General features: G+C 42.0%; 1 protein-coding gene across 1 annotated transcript; it reads left to right on the forward strand.

Annotated features, from left to right (window-relative positions):
- Positions 1-1,695: 1,695 nt before the first annotated feature.
- LOC137905967 (cell death-inducing p53-target protein 1-like) lies at positions 1,696-6,179 on the forward strand. Its single transcript, XM_068750254.1, has 5 exons — positions 1,696-1,756; positions 3,372-3,421; positions 3,511-3,588; positions 3,744-3,924; positions 5,281-6,179. Exons 2-5 carry the CDS (start codon positions 3,376-3,378, stop codon positions 5,396-5,398), a joined length of 423 nt encoding a protein of 140 aa, XP_068606355.1. The 5' UTR covers positions 1,696-1,756; positions 3,372-3,375; the 3' UTR covers positions 5,399-6,179.
- The last annotated feature ends 17,634 nt before the right edge of the window (positions 6,180-23,813 follow it).

Genomic DNA, 23,813 nt, shown 5'->3' on the forward strand with positions numbered 1-23,813 from the left:
CAGCTGGTGTCCTGTCCCTGCTGACCAATTTAATGTAATTTCAGGTCAATTCCCAACAAACATAATGGCATTTGATGTTCAATCTCTTTCCTGATGATTCAGGCACTCAAAGCTCCCCGGGACATCAATGGCCCTCCCTTAATGTGCACGGATCATTCTTGATATTTAGCAAATTAATAGTAATTTGACTTTTGATGTCCGTCAGAGTACCCGTGTGACAACCGTAGAAGCTCACATCATTTCTTGACATGTTAAAATACAGCTGGTCCTGACTTAACGACGGATTTACATTCCGAAGATTCCGTCGTTAAACGATTCGTTAAACGAAACCTCCGTTGATCGGCAACTTGGCCGACATTTTGTATGGTCAAAAGAAATTTGATTTGCATACGTAAAAGCCATTTACACTGTATATATGTACTCACCCACAACTCTGCAGCCAGTACGTCCTTATGTGAGGACCACCTGTCGTAAAATACTTTTGATTTCCAAGTAATCTAACCAGCACTATTGTATAATGCTATATAGAAATGCTGATGCTGAAAAAAAAAAATGTAAAATTAAATAGATGCATAAGTCCCAAAAGAGACAGTGGACTGCTTGGACAAATCATTCTCCTTGTTTATACCATTAACATAAATACAAACACGCCGTGAAAAGGATTTTTGTTTGATTTAACACTGAAATGTTGTAAGGTTCTACACGCTGCCATTTGTCTTTGTTAAACACCTTCAGAGTATGACATAATTACAAGCTATTTTCAAAAGACTGGCACGAAGAACTCACCCCATCAGCGCGCCGTCAGCCTCTGAGAAATGTGGCAGAACCGGCCCGTTCACAGCTGACTGGCAGGAAAGATGAGCCTCTCCAGACACCTATGGAGCTGCAAATTAATGACGCTAATGTGACTGAAACCGGTTTTCATGTTCCAACAAAAACAACACAAACCAGATTCAGAAAGAAGGGAAAGCACAGCCCCCCCCCCCCCCCAAAAAAAGGTTCCTACCTGAGAACCTGTCATTGTACTGGAAAGTTGATATTCTCATCGCTGGAAACCATTCACCGCCTCCTGTTATCTAACACCTTAATTAAAGTTTAAAAAGTCTGGCATTTGTTTTTTATTTTGGTGCATCATTTTATCCTTGAAAAATTCAAATCATAACTTATTGACTTTTCACTGGTGATTAATGAGACAATTTAATAGCATTCAACATCATCTGCTTCATGTTTACATTATTTACATATGTTAATTAATGTAGTTTTTACACCTTGGTCAATCATATTAAATTACAGAAATTCTGGTTGATTCTTTTATGTGGATGTTAACATGTCAGAATCAGAATACCTTAATAATCCCAGAGGGAAATTATATCAGCAATGTGCGAATGTGTGTCTCTCAAACTTTTGCTGATATACTTCTGTTCCACAACAAAAATAAATACATTCTGATTGCCTCCGGCATGTTAAGTCAAAAAGTCTGCTGGAAGAAATAAAGGAAGAGAAAGCAAACTGGTTATTCCTACCCGACAGTGAAATGCTTTCACATAAACAAAGAAATAGAATAACAATTCAGCCATTGAACGTTACAGTCCTCACTGGATTGTCACATCTTTGTCAGTGTGGGCGGACCTGTGGGCGGGTCTAGGCGAAGGCCCAGTGATGCACAGGTGAAGCAGGTGGTCATATGACATCTGGACTGTACTTTCATCAGGAGCTTGCACACATCTCTGCCTGCTGACTGCAGCACAGGGTGAAGGTAAGACCTGGGAAAACAAAGGAATAAGTGAATTTATGAAATGGATTAGAGAAGTAGGATCTGTTAATTAGACGTGATCTAAAACTAAAGACGACTGAGACAAAATAGAGGAGCACATTTTTACATCTTTATGAATGAACAGGTTTGTCTGGATACTGCAAGGGATGAAGCCGAAAGCTATATGGGGAAACAATTTAAGTTTACGTTTAAAGCCGTCTGGGGAACAACCACTTGTTAAATGTGAACTGTTTTAATTCACGTAGCATGATGCCTCAGATCACAGTTTAGTCGATGGATTTGAGACTTTCGCTGTACAGCCGTTTAGTCTGCGGTGACACCTGTGTGTCAGAGAGAAATATGCAGCTCCGTCTCATTCCTGCATATTTGTGTGTATGAGTGTGTGTGTGCAGGTTGGGGGGGTTCTGATGGCTAAGTAAAAAATGCTGCTTAGTAGTCATGTCCCAATCAGTTTTTCTTTTTTGTAGAGTCATTTGATTTTGAACCGATGCCAAGTCCCGATCCGATACTTCTTTAATACTGTTTTGTTATTATTATTATTAAAGAAGAGTGAAGAAACGGATCCAGGATGTCCCTTATTTTAAATTCTATTCGTCTTATTTCAACATTTAACTCTTAAACAGAGCTCTTCTGTGGGGCAGCTTGAACATTCAAGCAAAAAATACCTTTTTGACTTTGGACTTGGACTAGTGCAACAGGAAATATTAAGTAAGAATATTTAAAATAAAATAAACAGCACATCGGGCCCGATTTCCGATCATGAGATCGGACCGGGACAGTCTTAGTGCTTAGCCATGCTGTGGCTGGGCAGCTGTGGCTCAGTTGGCAGATCGGGTCGTCCAGTGACCAATAGGTCAGCAGTTCAAATCTCGGCTCCGTCTGTCCACATGTCGAACTGTCCTTGGGTGAGACACCGAACCTAAAAATCACCCCCAGTGGGACTGGCACTGCTTTGGATGGCAGCACTCGCCCACTGGTGTGTGAATGTATGGGTGAATGCAAGGGCTTGTAAAGTGAGTCTAATAATGAGATGAATGCAGTAGCAAGGGAGTCATCACTGACATCGACATGAATGCTAAAATCTCCCACAACAAGTATCTAGTCTGTATCTGAGAGTATGGCGAAACGGCGAACACCGTGGTGAGGGAGAAGCAGAAAAACACAGTACTCAATGAGACCATGAATGAAACCCCGACTGCTGTGTCAGTATTTGCTTGTATGCACACACATGAACAATGAACCTGTATGAAGTCATGTTTAAAAAGCGGTCACATGACTTCTGTTTTTCAATTGAGTCTAGCAGAGCGGCCCTCAAATACACCTGTTTTGGTCTGTGTTAGAATGCGAAGGTGTTGATGTGTTGATATGATGCTGAATCTATTCCATTTATTGTGTTCGACTTTTGCAAATCAAGACAATGCATGCAGAGAGTTTGAAAGCAATCATCTAGAAAATACAGACGAAACAATTCAGGGACTGCATGTTCACAGTAGATCCCGTATGCCACTTGGGCCACTGACAACATAATAATACAGACTTAATCTGTTCATCTGTGAAGAGGAGCACAAGTTGTAAGAATTCTGTACTTTCTTTGCAGTACAATGGGAGATGATGACAAAAACGTGGGCCTTCCCGGTGCCGCACCAGGTAAACATCATGCCCACACAAATCATTTTTAACAAGAGATCCTGTCTCACCTCCATCGTTTTGTCTTTTTCTTTCTCCCTCCTCTGCAGAAACAGATCCCAATGTGGTTGTTTACCACGTCCACACCCCTTTCACCCCTCCAGATTCCTCTCCTAGCACCAATGCAGGTAAATTCACACCTGCTCATAAACTGCTTGGCAACATACATCAACCCCAGTTGTTGTCTCTTTCCGTTCTTCTCCTCTCAACACCTTCATCATTATATTTATCCAATCTCTCCTCTTCATCTTTCTACTTCGATCGGCGCACACCGACGGAGTAGGCAGTCTCAGCTCCGGTCTTGATGGAAATGGCAAAAAGAAATTTGTGAGCTACGACACATCGCTGGGAACCACTGCCGGCATGACGACGTGCACTTCCTGTCAACAGCAGGTTATGACCAATGTCTCCTACAAACCAGGGACATATGCATGGCTGATGTGCCTACTCTTCATCTGCTGCGGGTGAGAATGGGCATCATGGCTCTTGTCATAGTTTGACTTTTGCCCTCCCTAATCTGGTTAGCATTTATATGACCTGCATGGAAGAAGATTATTAATGTTGTGCACATCTTTCATGAGGGGTGTACATGACAGATGTACTTCGATTCAATTTATTTGTATTTCTATACCGCCAGATCATGACAGAAAGTTATCTCAAGGCACTTGACAGGTGGAGCAGGGAAAGACCTGCAGGGAAAGATAGAACCCAACTTGCGCCACAAGAGCAAGCACTTTGGCAACGGAGGAGAGGAAATGTTCCCTTTAATAACAGGGAGAAGCCTTGAACAGAACCTAAGACTCATAGTGGCTGGCCATCTGTCTTGACCAGTGGGGGCAATATGGCATAATGAGCTCTGTAAGGTAAGGCGGGGGCCTGGCTGTGTTGGGCTTTAATTTTAAAGTAAGAATAAGGATTTCATTTTCAATTTTTGCTCTAACAGGAAGCCAATGAGGAGATGCTAGAACAAGGGGAAATGTGTTCTCTTAATCTGGTACCTGTTAGAACCTGAACTCCTGAGTTCTGGATCAGATGAAGATGTTTAATGGCGTTGTTGGGGCAACCTGCTAGTAATGATTTGCAGTAATCCAGAGTGCAAGTTACATGGACTACATTTTTTTTGTCCTTGAAATATGTTTTATCTGGGAATGGAAGGACAGGGCCTGATCAAAGATGACCCCCAGATGTTGTGGACATCTTTGTAGAGGGGTGTACGTGAACCCGCTTGAACAATACCTATAACAGTGCAGTACAGCAGTAGCATTTAAGGTTTCCAAAACACAAAAATATATGAGGCAGGTCTGTGCAAATTCTCAGTCATCCAGGTCGAGGTAAATCACGAAGTCCAGTTGTTTCATTGTTCTTGCTCTTAGGCAAATGTCATGCATGCTATTCTTTTTTCCATAATACCTTTATGGCAGTTTGGGTTTGTCTTGTTAAGCTGGTGGCTGGTGGCAAGTCTACCCCCAGGGCACTGCCGCGGTGCCCTTGAGCAAGGCACCCCCCCGCCCCAACTGCTCCAGGCATGCTGTTCATGGCGGCTCCTCTATGCCTTCTTTATTTATGTTACAGGGGCCATATGCATGTGTGTGGATTGTTAAAGGGGCCCAATAGCAGTAGGTTGTAAATGACATCTTGTGTGTATGTGTGTGTAGGTGTGTGTGTGTGCAGTGATTATGTACCGATATATACATATATGACAATAAAAGCATTTAATCTTTAATTGGTCATTATGGAGAGAGGGGGAAAAGAAAATCCAATTCATATGTAATTTTGTTATTGATTGTCTCTGTGTGTGTGTGTGTGTGTGTGTGTTTCAGGTTAATCCTGTGCTGTTGCCTGATTCCTTTCTTCATGAAAAGGTTCAAGGATGTGTACCACACATGCCCCCGCTGCAACAGAGTCCTGCACGTTGAGAAAAGGAAATGCTGCCAATGATGAACGAGATGACAGAAATGCACCCATAGGAACATGAAGCAAAGTCCGCTTACTCTCACTTTTGTTTGGGGCGTAGTTTATTCCTAGGGTCGATTCATTGCGTTAGCAAAATCATCATATTATTGGCAAGGAGCATGACATTATCATGTGCTCACTTTAAAAACACTGGCAAGTTAAATCAAGCACATCCCCATTCACTTTTGGGAACTGTTTTACTTTGTTACTTGCTTTAGCATAAAAAAAACCCCTCAAATGTTTCTTAAGATGAACCAAGGCAACGATTGTCTGTAAAGACAAAAGCTATGCAAGATTCTGCCTTCAAACATGGGCTCTATGCTAATTCTAATTCCTACTCATACAAGTTATCCACGTTATTTTCCAACAAGCCTCAGTTTACATGTAAGGTATGTTTAAAGGCGAGGGATTCAACCTGCAGCAGAGCGCTGTGCTCCTCTGGACGGCGACAGTAGAAAATGTGGTTGAAGCAGCAGCACACTCACAGCTGAGTGAAAGGACCGTCCCCGTTATCTGTTGAGACGTTTACAATTTAATGATGTTAACATGAAGGAAACAGGATTGGATGTTCCAATTCACATTAAAGGTGTCAGACTCAGATAGGAAAATGTAAATAGCATTAAAGTGCCTCATATTGAATCCATCATTGTAGCTGGATAGTCTCCTCCTCCTGATATCTACCAATGCAAATAGCATGAAGAGATTGCTTGTATTTTTATATTCTAAAAGTCCTGTAAGAAGCTATCTGTCATTAATAAAAGTTTGCAAAGAGCAAATCACATCGGCCTTGAAAGGTTCTTCTAAACCTACTTTGTCCTGGTGATCATGATGACAGAGGCTTCATCCGTTTACTATATCTGGTTTGCAACATTCATCAGTCACTGAGCTGTGAGCAAACCTGAATACAATGAAACTGTGTGAATGTTCCATGTTAGTTGTTGTAGCTGTTTTAAAGTAACCAGCTTACGTACGATATAAGTTATTAAGCATATTTCCCAAATGTCAAACATTCCTCTAAATATGTATTCCTGACGGGATCCCCGGCCATATGACGTGTTGTTTTTATTTGCTGTTCAGTGTCTTCCCTGATAATTCAGACACCCAAAGCTTTCTAGAACATCACTGACCTTCCCTCAAACATCTCAAACTCCAGCAGACTGTTCAGACAAATCATTCTCCTTGTTTATACTGGAATACAAAAATGCAAACATGCCCTGAAAAGGATTTAATGTTAACATGTGTAAACCCTAACCCTTCTGGGAGAGAGGGTTAACCCTGCTAAGCCTCACCGTATATTTATTTAACTCCGACCTGCTGAACATCACCTACTGATCACTCGGCAAGAGAAGAAGAACGAGCGTGCTGCACTCTGCTGGCATCCACAGGAACGGCCACTTAGTACGGTGGCTCATGCAGGAAAAAACAGGGAACATGTTGCAAATGATTGATATCACTTTTTTAAAAGGATGTAAATTAAAAATTGTTAGAGACAAAGCCATACTGGAAATGAACCAAAGTTTGTGATGGGAATAAATTAACATCTAATAATGTGGAAAAGTTCCATTCAAATCCAATCATCACGCCGGAACAAAGATAATCAATACAAAATCAAAGCAAAACTAAAAAGCCACCACCTTGTCTTGTCATGGACATGCACAAACCAAAAAATCAACCAAAGTGGGCAAGATAAAGAACATTCCCCGAGTCAATGCCGTGGAAAAGACGCCACTTTCAGGATCAGCACCGGACAGCTCCACATCCTATATCCTATGGAGCTGTCCGGTGCTGATCCTGAGCACCCATTTCAATTTAAACTCTCTTCAGTATCAGGAAAGAGTTGTTTCATTTTTCATTATCGTACAATAAGATAAGGCTTTCTCGTTCTTCAATAACTGTGTGTGCAACACATTCAATAATCACTTACTAAGAGTTGTGCAAAATGAGTTATTTACTGCAAAATGAGTCAAGAGCACAATGATTTTTATGTTTTTTGATCTTCACAATACATTAAAAGATTTTGAATTTCAAAAATGGAAGGGCAGCAGGTTAATCTGTGAGTTCCAGGCTAACTGACTACACAATGAACTTCGTAATGTATAATTCACATAATGGATAACTGGATTGAGATGAACCACAATAATAACCACACACCAGCTTTGCGTTTATCAGGGATGTGGCGGGGTGGGATTCAGTTCATTTTCCAGAAATACTTCTGTTTCAACTCAAGAGGGTGCAATGCGCTCACCAGCGTTTTCTCTCTGCTGCTACGACAGAATAAAACACCAGCACAGATTTATGTGACACGTGAGCATGAACACAACCAGTAATATGAATGTAGACGTGAATATTGTGCGGGAAATGAATCAGAATCAGAATCTAAACATCCAGAGATGTGTGATATTTATGCATAATCTATAACCATATTAGGAAATAAACAATCTCTGTGTTAGATAAAGTCAACTGGACTTGTAGGAAAAGATTGTAGATGTTTCTTCATGACCGAGTTGCCATAAAGAATTATGCTAAGCTAGTTGTAGTGTCAAAATGATGACATCTACAACGGTAGACACATTTACCTTATACCTCTCTTTCTCACACGCACACGCACACGCACGAACGCACACACACAGACACACACACACACACAGACATACAATAGTATGTCTATTCTAGCCAGTATCAGTGTTTGGCAATAAGGAGAAACTGTTGCTAAGAGACATGGCATCCTTGCCTCTTGCTGCATCATTAGTTGGCCTTTGCTGTCATTTTGCTAACCTCTAAAACTAGACAAGGAGATTTTTTTCTCAGCTGGTTCAATAGAGGTGGGGGGGGGGGGGGGGGGGGGTAGATTGGAGCAAGAATTAATGAGAGGTTTATTGGAGTCATCAGTCTGGGGGAAAAACTACTGGTGTTTGATGGCGCCACAAGGCAGCTTCATGAGACTGCGAGATGATCTCAGGGGAGTGTGGTGGTGGTGGTGGGGGGGTCATCATTCATTTGGATTCAGGGTTAATTTCATGCCTCTCTAGAAAGACTTAATTTATTTCAGCCATGTTAAGTTTAAAATAGAGTCCTCGAAGGTTTTGTTCCAGCTAGTTACGCAAAATGAGGACTTCTCTCTCAGATGATCTTATTACAACGTGGGCTTGTTCTTCTTTTCATCTTGTTCTGCTCTGGCTGATGAAAATCCTGCCAAACGGCCAGAGCAATTTGTGAGGCCCAAAGAACCGTTGTGGATTGAGATTGTAGCCCCACGGCTATCTGTTTACCTGACATTACCAAACCTTACATGCAGCAGAAATCATCTGTATACACGTTTTAAATATGTTGTGCTTAATTTATTTTGGGAAATCACCATATTTTCGCTATTGGTGGTGCCAGAAAACTATAGAAAGACATTCTTTCCATGTGTTTGGCCCTTCTAGGACAGATTAGCTGAATCTCGCCTTGATGTTAGCCTCAGCCAGTCAACCAATCACGGGTCTTCAATGAGAGACGGCTGGTCATTGCTTGTTAGATGATTCTAGCACATAAAAGACGCTGTTCTCAGCTGTGTCCACACCACAGGTTTTCACACGTAGATATAGCTTTCGGTCATCCTCATGCGATACATGTCTGTGTCACACGGAGCCTCGAGGTGCGCTGTCAGCGAGGTGGCAAGATGGCGACACTGACAGTAATTTGAAGACAGAGCGCCTTTCAGGGACTTCATGAGGTGTGGTGACAGAGAGGTTTTGTCTGCAAATAAATTGCTGTCTGTCTCCCCTTGATTCACTGAGACCGGCGTCGCAGCACTGCCTGCAGTAAAACCTGCTGCTCGTTCTTTTATGTCTGAAACTGCCGAAAGTCTGAAGGGACCTAAAAACAAATACAGCTGGTTTTCCAACGCTGCTTGGAAGGCTTTATAATCTTTGTCTCAATCACCCGATTCTGAATCTTATTATATATGAAAAGTATTCTAAGCACCTCTGCACAAAATGTTTTGGAGCAGCTATGTCAATTTATCATAGCTACAGAAACATGATATTGGGTAGGAGCAGCAGCAAATGTACTCGTGATTAGAAGAAATCCTAATTTATAAAATGAAGATGAGATGTTACAACACATCATTCACAAATGCTAATTTAGGCACATCTGCACTTGTCATTATCAATCACTCACATGCAACCTTTTAAAGAGGAGATTGATGCTTCCATGTCAAGACTGTTTCCATGGATACTTGGGCATCCAATCCACGCCTGGCTTCTCCCTAGCAATACCCTAAAACCCCAACATGTAGAGGAGGAACCAACGCAGAGAAGAAAAAAAAAATCTAGAAGAGGCACCATTAATACGTCTTTTTATCCAGGCAGTTTAAAGCCCCCATCGCCCAATCTGTTGGGTCAGACATCCATCCCAGGTGTCATGCACATTTCATTCAGAGCGGAAGATTGTCTCTTGCATAATGTATAAAGAAATCTGAACTCATTGGCAGTAGAGATATTGGTGTGAGAGATGTGGCATCCTATTCCATTTCCAGGGCTCACCTTGCATTTCTCTTTCGAGATGAGACGACAGCCGCTCAATCTCGCAGCTATTAGCATGCAGCGTTTGTGAGGAGGAGAGTGATTTGAGGTGTGTGCGCACGCATGCACGTGTCCCTGTGTGCGCACGCACCCATCCATTGTCGTGCGCTAGAATTTCAGAGGCAGTGATTTTGCCTTTGTCACCGTGGTTGCAGAGCATTTACAGGCTGCTGATCATCCTCTGCTCATAGCCATGCTACTGCCTTCATGTCACTATGGAGACACTGGTTGCTATACATCAGCCAATCAGAGCAGACTGGGGAGGGGGTGTTAAAAAGTTTCTCAGTGCGAAGGTTGTCTGTTTTGTTTCCTGTACGCTCAGGTTGTGTCGGTCTGTGTCTCCGTTGATTCACATTTGACCAAATTCGTGAAAAATAATGAAATGCCAAGCAAAGAAAAATAAAAAATGGAAACGCCACAGTAAAGAACAGAGAGAAACAAGAGGTGTGGAGATGTGGTACTGCCACCAATATTTAACTTAGATGTTGTTGGTTTGACCTGAGTGAAATGACACAACTAGGAGGACGTCATCATGTGCGCTACTTGCTGAGTTCAGTGATGCAATCTCCTCCTCATGGATGAAGCAGTTTCCTCTTCCAGAGTTTCCAGATTGCTGACGGAAATGACAGAAAGGCCTTTTAGGTGAGAAGGCCTTTAGGACCGTTTAGGTTTTAGTGACACTGGGTGGGTCAGAGGTTTGAGTGCTTTGTGGTTTTTTTTGTAGCAGTTCTATTTTTGTTTAGTCAGTTTCATGCTGTGTGTCCGTCAACCTGGGTTATACTTTGTGTAATTGTTCGCACAAGCAGTGTTATGGAACAGCGTCCCCAATGAAAAGGATGTGTAGACAAAAAAAAGCACAAAACAAAACAATCGAAAGAGAGAATTGGAAAACAAAGTAACAAGTGATAAATGAAGAGCAGGAAGAAGCTGAAAGGAAAAGGAAAATGAACGAAATGAGGGGGGGGAAGGAGAATGAATACTAGGAGTAAGTCCAAAGGAGGAGCTCAAACGAGTAAAGGAGTGTGTGAGAGAAAGAGGCGAGAAAGTCGAGTTAATGATCCTTCAAATGGTGTCTAATGAGTTCATCTGAGAGGCTGTGAGATGCTGCCTAGACTGTGATCAAAGTCAGACACAAACACACACACCTCACCCCCTCTGCCGTCTCACCCGTAGAGTGGGAATAGACAACCGATGAGTCTCTCCCTCCTGTATTACCGGTGCTCCTCAGGCTAAAGCACAGACGACTGCAGCTCCATAAGAAGTGGGTTCAAGTTAAAGCGCGACAACAACCATTTGTTTGGAGATAAATGTCTGTCTTAGATAATAAAAGCATCTTACTTTGTTACTTAAATCATTTTCCCTGTTGGACTGTGATTGGTGAACTTAATTCAGTGTTCAATTTATATTGCAAATGCAAAGTGATGTTACGAGATGTGCGTGTGTCGAGTAATGAAGGGGGCGTTTCCGGGAAGCGCGTATCGAGGCTTGCTTTACTTAGGGGAGGAGCGTCCTATTAAGCTGTCAAACCACACGGTTTGACGGCTTAATAGATATGGAGATAATTTCTTTTTTTTTATGCAATCAAACAAAAAATGGATTTGCAACCAAAAATAATGATGTTGATAGATAATAATGGTCTTGTTTGCAAATCAATTTTTTTTTGCATAAAAATAAACACATTTCTCTCCATACCCCCCCCCCCCCTTTTCTCCTTCTCACACAGCTTCTGCTTGTGTGGCACCTTCTCAGCAGGCAGGGGCGCAGATGTTGGGGCGCCAATTTGGCAATTCCCGACACAGTGATATGCTTTTTACAAAGCATGATGATGATGAATATATTTATTAGATAGAATGTTAGAGTACAAGTACAGCCAACAGTAGCATGTATTACAGTACAAGTACAGTCAAACATCCTGACTAAGAGGAGCATTTAAAAAAAGCCCTTGTGGTCTTGTTTCCGTTGAAAGTCCTTCGTACATAAATTGTCGACATGTGTGAAACGTGTTCAAGCACTGCTGTAAATCACCTGCACTTTTCTCTGCTCATCACCAGACCAGCCACCTCAGTGGGAGTAAAAGAAGTTCAGCTCTTGCTTTCTAGTATGATATCACTGCTGATTAATTTAAATTTATTCTCTGTTATTCCGATTGTGGAATCGCTCAAAACCACTGCCGGCCAGCGTCAAGATCTTCGGACAGCCGATGATCGTCCAGAAATCATCTCCTCCTAATTCTCTTCATGTGAATAAACTTTGTTTGAGTTTGTGTCAGGGGGGGGTCCTTTAAATTTTATGTGAAGCTTATAAATTACAAGCTTAATTGAGAAGCCGGTACAATAAATACAGGAAGAGTAAAAAGATAAAGCATACAATATCTATATTTAATAAAGTACCTCAGAGATACATGTGTATATACATATACCACTATTATCCACCTGTATTTATGATGTAACTTTCCTTTTTTCCTCTGCCAGCTTTGACGGTTGTGGTTGGGATTGTTAACATATAAAAGATTAAAATGGAGCAAGTTCAGGGACAGATGGCAAAATGACCTTGAAGAGAGCCTCGTACATTTAAAACAAAGGACATTCAGCACCAATAACTGTGATGCACTTGATGCAAATGACAACATAGTAAAAATAAAGCCAGTGCCAAAACAGGATTAATCATAGGTGGGTGGACAGCCCAACATGGATAACGCAACACGATGGAGGAGTGATTCATAGTTACTTTGCTGGTTATCATTCCACCAGAGCAGAGGTACGCTGGTTATTGAGGAAATTCGCCCTTTTCGCCACGGTTGCCACTTCCTCTGGTAGAACCAGAGGAGGCTGATGGATGTGATGGGAATACGTCAGGTTGAATTAATGCAGATCATTAAATCTGAGACTGGCAGTGTCGGATCCAGTGAACCTGATCAGCTGAAGGCACAGCTGGGAATAACTGAAGACAGGTAAGGCATTGGTTTGTTAAGTAGTGTAAAAAAATTGGTAATAATTGATGCACGGTGTCTTTCTTTGAAGAATCCAACATGCACAAAAAAAAGCTAATTAAATCCTCTTGAGTGAAACGTGCACTCTTCTCCACCCAACACGGCACGTCACCCACTCCTCTCTTTCTCCTCTTTTTCTCCTCTCTTTCTCCTGTATGTGCTGTGAAGCTCAGACTATAAAGCGAACACATATTGTGCAAGGATAAAAGTTGCAGCAGAGATGGAGAAAACTTTGGCCGTACTTTTGCACTCTCCTCCCACGTTGCCTACTAGTGAGTCACAGGCTTGCACGACAGGATGAGAGCTTTTACTGAGTGAGAAACATTCTCATTCTGCAAGCATCATTCAAAGGTACAATTATCCCACAAGCAGAATGATGCTGCACCCCCCACCCACACCATTTAAAAATATATATAATATAAACTGAATGAGTGAATTTAGCTTGGCTTTCTTAACACAGGCAGGCAACCCTAGCAAAAATAAAGGACTGCAGACAAATGATGAAAATGTATCTGTGAAATTTTCCCCATTTCAAAAATTCATTCAGCTTCTATTTGTAATAAACTGCAATTCAAAATTTAAAACAAATATCGTGTCATTGAAATATGATGCTTTTCTTTTTCTTTTCTACTGTTTTATATTGTTTTCATTTTCTCTTCCATCCACCGCAACCACAGTTCTACAACCAGAGCGATGTAGCAATCAAACTCAATATCCTAAAACGACAAATATTGAAAAACCAGGGGAAACAGACATTGTGTTTATTTTACAGCTGTTTTTTGTCCAAAGCTCCTCAAATACCCTTTTAGAAAGTGCTTTTACATCTCTCTGATTGCTTGCAATGTATTGATTTTTTTCCTCATTCTTGTTACAATTTTCTCTTCCTGTCCCTGCTCTTCTCTTCCATAATAGAAAACACATTATGTGCAGGGCTTAAATCTATTATTCTGCTCGGGCCCGGCTGAATAGACGCCTCCATGCTCGTCATTCTGAACAAGTGTTTCCTGTTTGTGTGTGTTTGTCTGCGTGACCTTATCGGTTACCTCTCGGCTGTATTGATTGTGAAAGCAGACTTGGATAAATAATTCACAAAAATAACAGTGGGGGGTGGGGGTTGATTACTCCTGTTGCCCATAGCAGCAAGACTAGAATGTGTGCATCTCTTTCTATTTAACTTGTGGTTAAATATATAACAAACTTCCTTCTGTTGCAGCCACAAGTGTCCGTGCATTTTGAATGTACGTTTTATAGCTCCAAAACCCAACAGATGCTTTTACGGCTGACTGCTACCACAGCTTTCTCTCTCCACTGCTGTTTGTCCAATTCTCTCCTGTTCAATATTATTAATACTGTTAAAGTAAATGCAGCATAAACTGGGTCAGGGAGAGACTTTTCATTGCTGCCTGTTGCCTAGATTCCCCTTTTTGTAAAGTGCCTTTCAAGGAATATCTTAGGAAATATACATATTTGATATCTCAATCCACCGGCACTTTATTTATTTATACATTCCCAAATGTTATTATCCACACGTAGATTCAGAATATATATTAGCAGAGTCCTGTCCACATCCACAAATCTCAGTAGACATTTAAGGATTATTTTAGACATGGGATTACACTGCAAGTTTTTGATCAAGCTGCTAATATGCAAGACATTGTTGGCTTAAGTGTTCAAACATTGAACTGTCTGAGCTTATACATGATTTACTCTCAGTGGTTTTAATTTTGTTTAAGCACTTTATTTAAATCTCTACAGGCCTGAATAACATGAAGCAGTCAGGTATACTTAGCAATCACAACCTTGGTGAAGTTAGTTTTAGGTTGCATATTCAACAGCCATCTTAAGACTAACTTGCACTGCTGTGCTCAGAAACCTTGACCGAAAACTCAGTTCAATGTGCAAAAATAGACCCAACTGCTATCTCATTTGCACAAAGCACACACACTCAGAGCGGTGAGCTGTAACTGCCAGATCAGATAGCCTTCTCCGACTGAGCTATTTCTGCTTGTGTCTACTACGGTTCAGTTCAAATGCCAACAACACAGGAGGAAGAGAACTGAGTGAGTCCAAACAGGTGCAAAAGGTAGAATTAGAATATCCTGCAAAGTCAAACAAAAGATTAAAATCTATGACTCTGTGATGAAAAACGTTTGTTTAAATCTGTCTACTCCTACTTGTTACTCCTGTTTGCCAACTGCTTAATCCAATTTAGACCAGATGGAAGCGGCTGATTGAAGAAAAGCACTCTACAGCCCACGCTCATTAGAATATTGTAGGAACACCTCTTCACCGCCTTGTTTCACCCTCCCCAGAATTCATTTGTTCAATCATGTTACAATAAGAAGTCTTTTCCCAGCCCTTAACATGGTAAAAGTTAAGTTATAAGCAATCAAGCAAAGCGTTTATAACCCAAATTACATTTCATCTCCACATCCAGGCTCCGTCAGCTCCCGTTCCTCCAAGCCAGAGTGTTCATGGCCCAGTATGTGTGGATGGAGCACCGGTAGCGCTTGCATTGCGTTGTACTGCCTTGTTACAGGTATATCTCCTCTCAAGAGTTACTACCGATCCAAGTCATTTGGCAGCAGAGTGCATTCTCGATAGGTTTTTCTCCATGGCCACCTTTTACTTCTCAAGGTGTGGTGCGTTCATCCGCATTGCTCTGCTGCTGTCATCACTGTTGCCCGAACCCCATTCCCAAAAATCGAGTCCCGTTTCTCCCCTTCACTATCTGTCAGACTTTAGAGCAAAAACCTCGCCTGTGATTTTAGAGATTTTACATTCTCTGAGGGGCACGGCTCAATGGAAACTGCTGTGGGTTGAGAATAGTAACAGCTTTGACAGCACTCAGTCAGAGGTCAGGAAAGGGATCGACAGTTTCTCGTCCACAGCAGTGACTCAGTAACCCAGATGACTTCTGCAAACTGCATCCCTCTTCATCAACAGAATGACACAAAGATGATACGAGGCAGGAATTTCTGAGATTAAAGTTCACCCTGTCTCAAATCAAATCGTAAAAAGATTTGTTGCCAATTTCTGACAAACGTAGCCATTTTCTTACACCCAGTTCCAGGAATGTTCCAGTATCCAATACCGTCTTTGTGTTCATTGGTGCGTTGGGTGTCAACTGAGGCAGCAGAACATGATTGCACCATTCAGACCAATAAAAAACTGGTCTGAAGTTAATGGTTACAATTAGAAGGGCAACGGGCACTGAGCTGCATATATCAAGGCAGGATGTGTGTATCATCTGCCTGAGCAAATTAGAACTCCTCTCCTGGTGGATCGGGATTCATCAGGACGGCTAATAGATAGAAGATTGGTACAATTTATGTCACAGCAAAACACGCCCATGTTTTATTAGGTTTATTAAGATACTATTTATTGTCTTCCATCCTGCGCTGTTTAATCCTCTTTGTAATTCTGCTTTGAGAAGTCCTGTATGTTAAACGTTAATCACAATTTTTTTTATTAACTACAACCCCTTTGCCTCGTGCACCTTATATTGATACATCCAGATTGTGTCATATTTAATTAGAAAAAGGGATTTTCCATGCCTTATATATATATATATATAATATATATATAATATATATATAATATATATCTTGCGTCGTTTACTGTAACCTTTAGATTTCGAAAACAGGAGGACATTTCCTCGTGTGAAAATTGTGTATATTCTGTATGAGGCAGAATATACAAAATAAAATGAAAATATAATCTTAAGGGAATCATAGGGATCAAAACCAGCCTTGGCAGCAGAGAGTAAAAGCAGCTGTGTCCCCTCTGCCCATGCTATTCTCTAAGGTAAAGGTCTCATAAATGATTTAGGGAGCTCTGTGCATCTATTATACACCGACTCCAGAAACATGCCTGATCTGTAGTGCATAAGGTCTCTGGAGCCTTTCCAACCTGTTCCACCTGCTATTTAACCATATTTTCTGGTTCCTAAACAAAGCAACACTGAATGCATAAACTATGAAAGACGTATAGGTAAGTTCTTAACAATGAGAAGAATTAAAATGCTGCTTTAAAAAAAAAATCTATAGGTAAAATATAATAACATAATGTAGTGGAATGAGGGTTGTCCTGCTTTATTAAATATTAAATCTTCCATGACAATGTGTCACAGCTTGAGAGCTTGAGGCGGGCCTGTGCTTTTCCATGCACTAACTTCTCCTGTCTTCCAGATCCTCCTCCTGCAATCAGATCATTCCGGTCACCTGTGCCTCTGTGCTCACCTGCAGCTAATCTCTCATCAGCCCTGACTCGACACACTCAGCTCAGACACCACAGCCTTGCCACATTGTTAGTGATGATTCCTATCTTCAAGCGTTCCAAATTGACCTTGCATATATATATATATATATATATATATATATATATATAGAGAGAGAGAATGATCATTATTTTTAGGATGTAAATTGATGTAAATGCAGAATCTGTGGTAGTACTTTGGTAGTACTAGGCACATTGGTAGTTTTATAATATTGTTAGCAACATGAATAAATAAACATTTTCTTTTCCAAATACAAACCTGTACAATGAGCAAAAACTTTGTGATTGCAATAAGACAAATGGAAATACTCCTTTCAGAAAGACTTCAGTGTCAAATGTATTCACTCGTCCTCGCGTTCCCCGGCGATACGGAGTCATTTATGGAACTTTCATTTCACTGCACCGGCAGAATGACTTTGGGGCCAGAGTGACTTCCTGAAAAATAACATGTTGAATACAGAAGACTATTCTGATAACAACCAACGACCATTGTGAGAGAGCTGCACAGGAAAAACAGCCATACAAGAATGATTGGTTGGAATCATTGGTTGTACTGAAAAGGACATCAGTGATTTCAGTCCTGAGAATAATTAAAAAGCCATTTATAACTCCTTGGAATGAGTTTTTCTTCTGTTGCAATATACAGCATCTTCACCGTATGGAAACATATTGTTAGATAAATCTGCGAATGTGTTTATCATTAATTCACCAATGAGTAGCAGTAGTTATGTCATGGTTCTTTTAAGGCCATTTATCCTTCATAATCTTACTCAAGATATTCATAAAGTATGTGACAATCGTAGATCTGTTAATATGCTGACTAGACTGAAGAAGTGAACACTTTGTGTTGTCTGGAAGTGCTATCTGCTCAAGGTTGGAGTCTTCATGTCTGGGTGATTTACGCACGTACACATTCTTATCTGCTAATAAAACCAGCTGGAGGGGAGCTGTTTCTCTGAGAATCGAGGACGAGGCTAGCAGCAGCCACTCTCCCTTGCTGGGAGAGTCGATGGCACGGCTAGAGAGCAGCTCCATTCTCCCTTGCTGAAAGAAAGAATACTAGTCTCGTTTCTTACCGCAAGTAAATTAAGTTATTGGGTTGAATCTTTGGGGCTTGGTTCTGATTTTCTCTCTTTTACAGTGTCACAAACCTGACATTAATTGGCGTTGTCGGCAGGATCCAATACACCCGTCTGCAGTGGGCTGGCTTGGAAGAATTGATTAGAGGGTGCACACTCTAATTCACTAAGACCCTTTTCCGGGGCCAATCCTTCGCATGCCAGTCCCTGGGGATCGGGTTGACGGGATCCGAACCAGAGCAGACCAGCCTGAAGGTAAGACACCCTTTTTCTTATTCCTCGGGAAGGCGGGTAGGGCTTAGCTAGCCCTAACGTAGAGGTTTCCGCGAGAAGGCGGATGGAGATGTTTCTCATCGCGCTGAAACAGTAATGTTTCTTAAGTTCCTCGGGAAAGCGGGTAGGGCTTAGCCCTAACGCAGAGGTTTCCGCGAGAAGGAGGCTCCTTAAGGGAGACCTCATAGCGGATGGAGATGTTTCTCATCGCGCTGAAGACGAGCGAATAGGGGTAGCAGCGGTCCTATTGCGCAGTACCTGATCAAGTGATCAATACAGCCTTGTTTAAAAGGAAGCTAGTAGGGTTCCGGTACGATCCTATTGAGCAGTGCATACAAACGACGTCATTAAATTTAGAGGCCTCAATAAATAATAATAATTAAATGCGGATGTAAAGGCCTGGAATAAATTAAAGCATACAAAGTTGTTGTTGCTGAATAAAAATAAAGTACAGATCTGCTTGTTGTTGTTAAAGTCTAGACTTAAAACCCTGTATGTACGTGTCTGTGAATAAATGTTTCATGTGGATGAACGGAATGAGTCAAAGTTGTAACAGTAAAACAGCCTGAGTCCTCATGGGATCACTACACGGCTGGACGGTCTGGAACCTCACGGTGTCAACGCAAGACCGTCACTGGGGAAGACTTTGTGAACTCATTCATGAAGGTTAGTGGTGATCAGACTGGAGGGTCTAAAACGATATGCAACTCTGTGTTAGGACGCCGAGCGAGAAGCCGGAGCAAACAAAGGTTTGCTCTAGAAGATTGCATCTCGGGAGTTGCACTTCGCCCCATTAGGGGGATTCTCTCTGAGTTACGTCACGTGTGGAATTCTATATAGCAGGAAAGGTATTTAAGATAGAATAAGTAAACGCTGAAGAATAAATAACCTTTCTACTAAACCAAAATTAGAATTTACCCATCTGCACCTCCACTCGGGAGGGGCATAAATAAAAAAGTAGCGCCCCACCGTTGTTGTCCGCCCACGTAACCAAAGTCAAACCCAGACTAAATGCAAGAGAGAGAGGTGTTTAGACAAAGACTTAACTACAGTAAAATAGGACAAACAAAGCCAAAGTCTGATGAAGTTATTGATGACTTCAGAGCAGGACTAGAACAGTGCCCTTTACGATGTTAATAATGAGGCCGGTCCGTATCGGCAACAATTAAAGAATGAGCTCCATCTCAAAAACAAAACCTTTAACACAGAAATCAGCCCCTGGCTGACGAAGCATTCTGTCACCTTGCTAAACTTAACTCTGTCTGAATTTATTACACGGGCAAAACATGAAGAGAGAGTAGCGTGAAACAAATAACGAGAAGTCTAATGATATGTTTTTGATGGTAAAGAGGAAGTGTTTTGGCGAGACAGACGTAGACCTTATCAGAGAGGTCGGGGTGGCAGAGGAGGGGGTGGAAGGAAGGTGTGAGATAGGACACTGGGCGCATTACTGCAGGGCGCCAAGTAAAGAAAAACACACGATTCAGCATGTCTAGGTAGGAAAGAACAAGTAGATAATCATGGAGTGAAGGACAGATAGGGAAAATAAATCTAATTTTTTTTTTTTTAAAAGGTACATACACTACCAGGTCATTGATAGCAATGACATCAACTAGGACATTCACGTCTGCCTAAATCTGTCTACATATGGGCAGCAATATTGAGCCGTGGGCGTTGCCTCGCCTCAAGAGGAGGGATAGTGGCACAAATGTCTTTGTGCCTTTAATCATTATAATAATAAAAAAAAAAAAATTGTATTCTGTTGGAAGCCATTACTCCTGTGAGCGTTATGAGTGCTATTCTCTTACTGTTTGCTTCCTTCGCTTTAACATGTCTCAGGTCTATGTTACAAAAGATGATAGCATGCTAAGCTCAGAGGTTCAAGTTGATTGATGTAATATGATATAATACAATACGCAGGAACTAATTGTTTTCCTTTGCTCCACAAACTGCTCCACTGTACTGGAGTTTGGCCCCCGCGGGTCACTCTGTTCCAGCCACTGAGGGTTGGGTGCCTCCTCCCACCGTCCGCGACCAGAAGACACCAATCACCATCACCATCAGACCAGAGTTCATCGTCCACCTCAGGGTCCACTCCACTGAGGGTCCAGTGCCCCCCACCAGCCCACACTGCTCACTCGAGCATGATATGTGGGGCTAACAGACTGACCGATTGAATGTGCCACGTCAAACATGCAAAGAAGAAGAAAAAGACTTTCCTCCAAAGAGCATGCAACGCTCGATGTCTCAAGGCAGCGTGCCTCCCGTGAGAGGACGTCCCGTGGGAGACATCGTCACGAATGAGAAAGAGAACATGCTCTCATCCTGTGGAGGAACGATGACCAGGCGGATGCTTCAATTGTGAACAGAGGGGACGCTGGATGAGGGAGTGCCCGGAACCACTGAGGGACCGAGACCAGAGGAGGGGTGATCAACAGCGGTGTCGTGGAGGGGGTGGGGGTCCCTCCTTCTCTGTGGCTGGCTCGGATTGACTGACTGACGGATCGCCCTCCGGTTCACGTGAGATGCAAACACAAACACACACACAGCTCAACTGATGTTTAAACTTAATGATGCAAAGAGAGATGAGCTCAAACAGCAGCAATACACGTTAAAACACAAAGCTTATGAACAGCATCCTGGTGTTCTGTTATTGATGAATGGGATTCATGTTTTATGTGTAATTGATTCTGATGCTGTGACACACAAACCTCTATCTAGGCCTGTTAAAGGGACACAGACTATTGAGGATACATGTTTTAGATTATCACAGAGTTTTTGATTTCTTCTTTATGTTCTGATAATTTTTGCTTGGTCAAGATTTCATGAAGCCTTCTTTGAAATTACTCTTCTTTTGTGATTCCAATGGCGTTGCCATTCCGCGCATGCGCCATGATGTACGTGTATAACTGATCACTGCACAACAATGGGGATTTTTTAATGGACTCGATGAAACAGCAGGTTTCATCAACTCATGATGTGGTGACATCACATTTATTGCATTCTACAGCTTATGTTCCTGAGCAGAGATGAAGCCTTTGAATCTGCATTCCTTAAAGAGACTCTATTATGATCATTGTATGCCTGACTCCTCAGCAACCTGTATTTGTCAAAACTTTCTTCACTGGCAAGAAATCTGGATTTGGGGGCCCGCGCTGGGCGCCCTTGAGGACGATTGGTCCGCCCCTGACGAGAGAATGGCGTCTCCCATTCTGAAGGATCTCAAAGCACCGTCTTTGTTTGATGTTTATTATTTCCTGGTTGTTCATCCTTTCTCAATTTCACAAGTGCATTAATTGGTTACTTTTACTTTTGTTGACTCATGGGTTTGACCATGTGTCAAAGGGGAGGAGATGTTGCTATTCTCAGGCTCATTGGTTCCAAAAATATATATATATATATATACACAAAAATATGATCTTGATTGCATGACATAATGTTGGACGGACGCATCCATTGACTTTTCCAATGACTTTTCCATTGACTTTTCCATCAACTTGCTCGTCTACCTCAGAGACGTTGTCAGCATCTGATGATGGACTTGGTGGAACGCTCACCTTGCTTTCGAATTTGGTGGAAGCACAAAGAAACAAAGTGCTTCAGCGATGGAGGAGATGACTTTCTCTGACAATGGTTCAATAATGATTCGTGTGTTGCTAACAAAATGCTTTCAGAACTCAGTGACAGACTCAAGTTGGAAATGAAGACACTCTGAAAGCCAGATGAACGAAGTTATGTTGGAATTATCCTGGTTTACCTTCTAACCCTAACCCACAGCATAATCTGTCGTCAACAAGTGAGGTGGTGGTTGGACGACCTCCAAACACTGGACTGGTTCCTATGGCCAAACACACTGTGTGATGATGCACTGACCCAATACTGCATGATAAATCTGACGCAGGTACTGAGAGACCAAAGAGAGGTCGTGTCGTCTAGCAGCAGCAGCAGCAGCAGCAGCAGCAGCAGATGCACCTGCCCGAACATCGGACCCAGAGACTTTGTGCGGGTAAAGAACACCCGACGAGTCCTGGGAACACCAACGGTGGTGGGATTCCTTCCGAGTTCAGCTGATGACCCACACGGCTGAAAAGGTCGCCGAAGGAGCAACTGGGATGCACGCCACCCACTGCAGGTGCTACCACAACTAACAACGGTGTCCGGTGCAACGTGTGAGTAACCCTCGCACTCAAAAGATCACACCTCCGATCCCGAGCGACACTGCGCAGATGCAGAACCTCACTGGATGACAAGTAACATTGTTAGCAAACATTTTTAGCTGCTCCAGCAGTGCGTGCTAGTAACCACCTGCTGTAGGCCATAGATGAACGCCACCATAGTCTAATAGAAGAACCTGTCAGTCGACTCCTCAACACACACTCCTGACCGAAGAAGCTGTGCCAGAAGAAAAGGGTGATTGGTGAATAAAAACGCATCACTCCACCGACCCCTCAACACACACTCCTGATCGAAGAAAAGAGTGATTGGTGAATAAAAACGCATCACTCCACCGTGCACCAACCTCAGACTGTCGTTACCCCTCGGGGTCCCTTTGCTGGTGATTTCAGCTTTTGTAGTGTGACAGAACAAGCTAAAGCAGTCTCACCTACCGTACTGGGCAATATAAACTGTGACTTAAATAAACTTGAGGTTCTATGCTTTCACACACACTGAGGAAGTCTGGCTGCAGGCCATGACTGTTTTGATTTCCAATCGGACAATGTAACATGCTAATAAGTGATTTTGACATGGGTAAAGGTCAATTATTCAAATTATCATGGGTGCTTATGTTTTCCCTTGCATTAAAAAATCACTGCCTATTGTTTGAAAGTTGCTATTGCAGGTACGGATCTCACGGAACCTGATCCGTCACGTATAGATACATGAGAATGAGAATGCCATTTGAAGTCGAGTTGACATCACATGATGTTATGTTTATGTGTTCATTAATGATAAAAAGGGGGGAATTGTTAGATAAATCTGCGAATGTGTTTATCATTAATTCACCAATGAGTAGCAGTAGTTATGTCATGGTTCTTTTAAGGCCATTTATCCTTCATAATCTTACTCAAGATATTCATAAAGTATGTGACAATCGTAGATCTGTTAATATGCTGACTAGACTGAAGAAGTGAACACTTTGTGTTGTCTGGAAGTGCTATCTGCTCAAGGTTGGAGTCTTCATGTCTGGGTGATTTACGCACGTACACATTCTTATC

The sequence above is a fragment of the Brachionichthys hirsutus genome, chromosome 16 (genome assembly GCF_040956055.1).
Source record: "Brachionichthys hirsutus isolate HB-005 chromosome 16, CSIRO-AGI_Bhir_v1, whole genome shotgun sequence".
Taxonomy (NCBI): Eukaryota; Metazoa; Chordata; class Actinopteri; order Lophiiformes; family Brachionichthyidae; genus Brachionichthys; species Brachionichthys hirsutus.